The following is a 6531-nucleotide window of genomic DNA, read 5'->3' on the forward strand; positions in this document are numbered from 1 at the left end:
CCCCTTAGGCCACAGAGCAAGGACAGTGCAATCTGTGCTTTCTTTCCTCATAAACTTTCTCCATGTGCAATGAGCTTTGCTCCCTGGAGGGCCCAGGACAGGAGAGCTCTTCAGAGCCCCGTCCTTTGTCCTTTCATCCTGCCTTCCTCTCCACTTGTCTCCGTGTGACTCATTTTGTCCACTTTGCCGTCCTTGCTGCTGTGGGGTGTGGCCACCCACGTGGGCCTCAGGGGCCCAGAGCAGGTGCCCAGCGAGACTCCTGCCTGAGAAGCTGGCTTGTTAGAGCTCAGGGTGGTTGACTACAGATGACACAGTTTTGCAGAAAATCTGCGCTAGGCTCAGGTCCCGAAAAACCTGTCAGTTAAACCGAGAGAACTCAAGCTGTGAGTCAACCTGCAGCAAAAGCGCAGCCCAGGCTCCATCACTGTGGAGCTGGTTGGGTCAGATGCAAGTCCTGTGGGCGGAGACAGGGTGTGCATGACGGCAGCTAAGGCTCCGGCTCTGGGTCAACAGGTCTCACTCAGAGCAGCGCCATCTTGGCTTTGGCAAGTACAACAACTCACAAGTCCGCGTGTGCGTGTTCTCTCCACGCTGTCTCCTCTTCTGCTCGGCTGGTGTCTTATTTGCCCTCTGCATCGCAGGAGGTCATACGTAGTGGACGGCCATTGGCTACACACAGTCTGGCACAGCATTCATTCTGGGCATTCCTTACACAGTAATTCCTTCCAGTGGAGCAGGTTCTCAAAGCCCAGCATTGTGCTGTCACCAACAGGGCGACACCAGGAGCCCGTATGCCTACGGACTGATCACCACAGTGAAATCATGACAAAAAATATTATTTGACAAACATAGACGAGGATGCAACATTTTGTTTTGAATCCCTGAAGAAAGATACATGATTCCAGGTCAAACGGCCATTTGGCTCCTTTGGAATCTTGGTCACTTTGGGTTTTCTTCAAGGCTCTCTCGTTCAAACATGATCCAAGAAAGGGGAAACCCGAAGGGCCTGGGGTGCTTAGGGGACTCACGCTGTGGCCTTTGGGATGTCCAAGCTCTTGGCCCCCACCTGCAGACTTCCTGTCTCAGTAGAGCTGGGGAGGCAGCCTGGGCATCTCTGCCTTTTAGAGCCAGCTGAGGGGGCTCTGACACGTGGCTAGATTGAAGTGTTATTGGCTGCCTTATAGTAAGATGGCAGTGGGGCTTGCAGGAGGGAAGAGTGCGGCTTTGCCAAAGATGGACTTGCCTACTTTGTCATTTCACCCCATCCAGTACTTATGATTTGCTCAGAGTCCCAAGGCATTCATGGTAACCACACTGGGCAGAGGCTGTACTGGACCCCTCCCCGGGGTTGATGGTGCCTGTACTCTTGCTGACATCATGTGGACTCCCTTACAAGGAGAGAAGGCCCTGGAGTCTGTGGCCGTGTCTGCTCAGAGCTGCGCACAGTTGCTGAGGAGAGGGCGGTTTTCGGGGTCACTCCCACCCAGAGTTCCACCACCTGTGTCTACATCTGCAGGCTGCAGAGAGCCTGTACACGCTGCGTCTTCATCATGCATTGCCAAGTACGATTTAAATTACATCCTATGCTCAACAGTTACTAGAACAGGAGCCTGGATTCTTAATGCTTTAGGAAGGGGTGAAACCCCGTCGCCACGACACCAGCCCCCCACGACTCTCGCTCCTCCAACATCCTTCCCGTTAAGGTCTGGAACGCCAGAGGCCCACTCTGCTGTGGGGAAGGGCAGCATGGATGTCGTGGCGAACCTCTTTTCTCAGATCTCCAGTTGTCTCCCGACGCTTTCAGTGCTGACCGTCCTTGAAAACGTCAGAAGTGGTGAGGGCTCAGCTCAGGGACAGTGTCATCAGGGACAGTGTCATCGGGGACAGACTGTGGGCTGGAGGTTGGCTCCATAGAAGGCCAGCCACTGTGGTCAGAGGCCACAGGGGGCCATGGCTGATGTAGGCCAGGTCCATTGGGAGTTGCTGGCTTGTAAACCGTGGGAAGACGCCCCCGCTAGCCGCCTGGAGCACCTCCCATGCTCATCCCTACCTCTCAGCCCGCTGCCTTGCCAGGGTGCCCCGTGAACTTGGGGCTCTTTACCAGAGGCTGAGATGGAGAATCCTCATTCCTATAACCAATGGGCAGAAATGCGGGAAGTGTTTCCTGTATCCTGGGTACCAAAGAATGCTCACTGAGCGTGGGGGTGCAGCCAGCACCTGGAGACACACTTATCTGGGTACCTGCTCATCGAGCCGTGGTCCTCAGTACAGAGAAGCCCTGTGGGGGCGGGGGGAGGGCTTGTTAAAGTGCACACTCCTGAGTCTGTTCCAGAATTTCTGGATCAGAATCTCTGGAAGATACGACCGAAGAAAGGGCATTTTTACCTTGTTCCCCAGGCAATCTGCTTTAAGGAAATTGTTTTGTGGCTCAGCGTGAAAACAGACACGTATTGCATTGTTTCTAAGGGAAAGTCATTCTGAGTTTTGGGGGTTTGCTTACATCTGTGCATTTGGAATCATTCGTGTTCACAAACCCACTGCATGGCCCTTGCCACAGAGCATGGAGGATCTGAGATGCTTGTGGTGGGGCTGTGATGAAGATCAAATGGAAGCGTCTCAGCACCAGAATATTCCATAACCACGTGGCACCATAGCTGAGGAACGCTTTTTAAATCTCCCATGTTTTAGGTGGGTCTAAGGCACATCGCATTCAATATATATGAAGGATAGAAAGAGGGTTTGGGGCTGTAGAGACCCCAGAGCATGCACTAAATTTTAAGAAGGCTCAGAAGGTAAAAAAAGAGACTGATTTTACAAACTGACATAAACCAAAACATGGCGCTTTTCTACACTGATTATGTCTATCCGGGCTGCATCTCCAGTTAGGATTATATAACACCGACATTATTTTCCAGACAAGAATTTCTGTTGGTGAAGTACAGATAACGCAGGTGTAACTGCCCACGAAACACACTGGCACAAAACTGATAAATAAAATCAGAAATTCTTTCTGAAAATTACAGTTAATGAGAAAGGGAAGCACCTTTTATTTTGATAGGAAGTCATAGGGTTTGCAAATATTTTGCATCATGATGAATATTTCAATCAAACGATCCACCCTTTCCTCTCCTTGACTCGCTGTCAGTCCATTTTTCTGGTTATTTCAGGCAATTCTGTGTCTTTCCTCCTGACTCTTTCAGTTTTGGGGGGTGAGGTTATGAATAACTTGAAACCTGGATGATGTCTCCCCTGCTAATCTTTTCCCCATGGAGGTCAACAGAAATAAACTCTTGATAAACTTAGAAAACAACAATGGTTGGTACAACCATGTCATGGGGACAAAAGGCAAACGACAGCAAAAATTCCAGGCATCATCACAGCAGAAGCACCGCCTTTATGGTGCGATGTAACCCCATCAGACCTGTGGGGCTGCATCCTTGTGTGATGGGGGGTCAATGAATTAAAACCACGAGTCAGCGTGATTCCACCCCCCAGACTTGCTGACGTTCCATTGTGATGTAAATTATTTATGGTGCCCAGTTACATTATTTAAGATGTTAAATGCAGCTCGGGTGCCCTGGAGTCTGAGTCAGCATTCTCAGGGTGGCAGGAAAATACGCTGCATGTATTATATTTTATTTTAATTATTTATTTATTTTTTATGTAAAGGACTGATGACTTTTAATTAATTAATTAATTTCGTTTTGGCTGCATTGGGTCTTTGTTGCTGCACACAAGGGCTTTCTCTAGTTGAGGTGAGCAGGGGCTACTCTTTGTTGTGGTGTGTGGGCTTCTCACTGCGGTGGCTTCTCTTGTTGTGGAGCACAGGCTCTAGGTGCACGGGATTCAATAGTTGTGGCACACGGGCTTAGTTGCTCTGGGGCATGTGGGATCTTCCCGGACCAGGGCTCGAACCTGTGTCCCCTTGCACTGGCACTGTGCCACCAGGGAAGTCCACTGCATGTATTTTAATAGGGCAACACTCTTCCACAGGCATTGGCCCCTCAGAGGAGTGAGTGGTCTGCTTGGTAGTACATTTCAGAATGTAAGAGCCAGGAACACTGTCCGAGGAGACAGGTGGGTGATTGACACGGAGTCAGTTCTTCAGTTTTGCTCCTTTCCTTTAGAAAGAAAGTGTGCTATTTAAAGAAGGTTAGAAATATTTTACATTTTCACACAATGGTGAGAATTTCCATAGGAATATTGAAAAACAAAACAGTGAATCTTTGCTGTAATTTGCCTTCATATAAACACTGGATTCTTTGAATTGGATCGCTCTTCAGGCCCTGTACTTGGGAAACATCTGCAGTGTGTGTTATTGAAAATCATAGAGGAAGGACCTGTGTTAACATTTGTGCTCCTCTCTGCACCCTCGTTTTATCTTAGCTGACGAGTTGAGCTTCCTTCTCAAGTGTGCCGTTATGATGATCTCAACCAACTCAATCTACCCTTTTCTCTCTGTCTCCAGGGATCTGACCAGCACCAGCTGGGCCCAGCAAGTCGCCCACAGGTTTCCTTTAACGTGGCCAGTCCTAAGAAGGTCAGGAATGTGACTTTGGTATAGTACAGCATCCCTTTGGCTCCACACGGCACTTGGCTGATGACCTACATCGCGACGATATCGTCAGTGCTCATGATGATGTCATCCCTGCTCATGATGATGTCATCATTGCTCACAATGGTGTTGCCATTGCTCTCCATCATCCTATGGCTGGGCTCCAGCTTTGCCAACATGACCTAGAAGAAGCGATGCTGGCATCATCGGAATGGATATTTTATAGGGACGGAAGGAATCCATTTTCCCAGCTTCTAAAGTGGAATTTGACTTTTAAAATGTTTTGAGATTTCAGTGAATTCCATAGTTACTAAGTAAAAGCTGCAAATTCATCATGATCGTGCTTCTCATCACTCAACACTCCTGCTTGCTGACCCAACAAATGGTAGATAAGTCTACATCCCACCATGACATTTAAGAAGTTTTTATTATCTGAAATCCTATGAAGTGATATTTATGTATGTTTACTATGTGGGTATTATTGCATATTATCTGTGAAAAAAAGAGGATAAAAATTAGGATCAATCAGACATCGAAAATTGCCCAGAATGGGGGGCTCCCTGGTGGTCCAGTGGTTAGGACTTGGCGCTTTCACTGCCATAGCCCGGGTTCGATCCCTGGTCGGGGAACTAAGATCCTGCAAGCCGCATGGCGTGGCAAAAAATAAAAATTGCCCAGAAAATCAGGACTTATAGGTTATAAGTCATTTTAAATTCTAAAGCTAATGTGCACCTTGAGAAATATCTCATTATTGAATATTGACATGAAGACATTCATTTTTATCTGCTCCCTCATCAGTCTTGTTCTCTTGTCCTCGGATGAGTTAGATGTGGATTATGTTTTGTGGGGGACATACTCCAGCCATGAAAAAACTGGAAATGGGAAATATGTTCTTTCATAAATAAAAAGGAAAACACCAAAAAACTTGTATTGCTTTTCTTAACTCTTTACTATTCAGGGGGTAGTTTAAAGAATCATAGAGCTTAGGAACCAAGAATTTTCCAAGAAACAAAACAGAGACCTCTATAAATTTTTTTTTTCTTTTTTCATGTAGAGATTTTCAGTGTATTTCGCTGTCCACCCCATCACTTCATATTTAACGTAGAGGCTAGTATTTGGCTGTGCTCTGCACTGGTTGGAACAGATTGCTATGATGGTCAGTAATTAGCAACTGCTCTGGGCCCCAAGGCCCAACCATGCTATTGCTGAAGTGGAATTCAAATTTTTTTTTTAACATTTTTATTGGAGTATAATTGCTTTACAATGGTGTGTTAGTTTCTGCTTTGTAACAAAGTGAATCAGTTATACATATATCCTCATATCTCCTCCCTCTTGCATCTCCCTCCCACCCTCCCTATCCCACCCCTCTAGGTGGTCACAAAGCACCGAGCTGATCTCCCTGTGCTATGCGGCTGCTTCCCACTAGCTATCTATTTTACATTTGGTAGTGTATATATGTCCATGCCATTCTCTCACTTCATCCCAGCTTACCCTTCCCCCTCCCCATGTCCTCAAGTCCATTCTCTAGTAGGTCTGTGTCTTTATGGAATTCAAATTTTAAAAGTGTTAAGATTGTGGTGAATTCCTTGAAGTTACCTGGTAAAAGACACACATTCATCGTGATGATGTTTCTTATCACTCCACACCGCTGCGTGCTAATCCAGTGGTAGAGAAGTTATACAGGCAGACCTTGGAGATGTTGCAGGTTCGGTTCCAGAACACAGTAATAAAGCAAGTAACAGGAATGTTTTGGTTTCCCAGTGCATGTGAAAGTGACATTTACACTATACAGTAGTCTATTAAATGTGCCCTAGCACTACGTCTAAAAGACAACGCACAGACCTTAATTAAAAAATATTTTCTTGCTAAAAAATGCTCCCCGTCATCTGAGAGTTCAGTGAGTTGCAATCCTTTTGCAAGAGCCGCATCAAAGATCACTGATCACAGGTCACCATGTCGATTGAAAAAAGCTGCAC

At 46.7% G+C, this 6531-nt stretch overlaps 1 protein-coding gene across 7 annotated transcripts in view; it reads left to right on the top strand.

Annotated features, from left to right (window-relative positions):
• IGSF5 (immunoglobulin superfamily member 5) overlaps window positions 1–5467 on the top strand; it is a 43358-nt gene extending 37891 nt beyond the window's left edge. For all 7 annotated transcript variants that reach the window (XM_019923281.3, XM_073804523.1, XM_019923280.3 and 4 more), the window contains one exon: window positions 4469–5467. In XM_019923281.3, coding sequence (XP_019778840.2) covers window positions 4469–4564 — 96 coding nt within the window. In that variant the 3' untranslated portion in view covers window positions 4565–5467. The remainder of the gene's footprint in view (window positions 1–4468) is intronic.
• Window positions 5468–6531: the final 1064 nt, after the last annotated feature.

The sequence above is a fragment of the Tursiops truncatus genome, chromosome 4, assembly GCF_011762595.2.
Source record: "Tursiops truncatus isolate mTurTru1 chromosome 4, mTurTru1.mat.Y, whole genome shotgun sequence".
NCBI lineage: Eukaryota > Metazoa > Chordata > Mammalia > Artiodactyla > Delphinidae > Tursiops > Tursiops truncatus.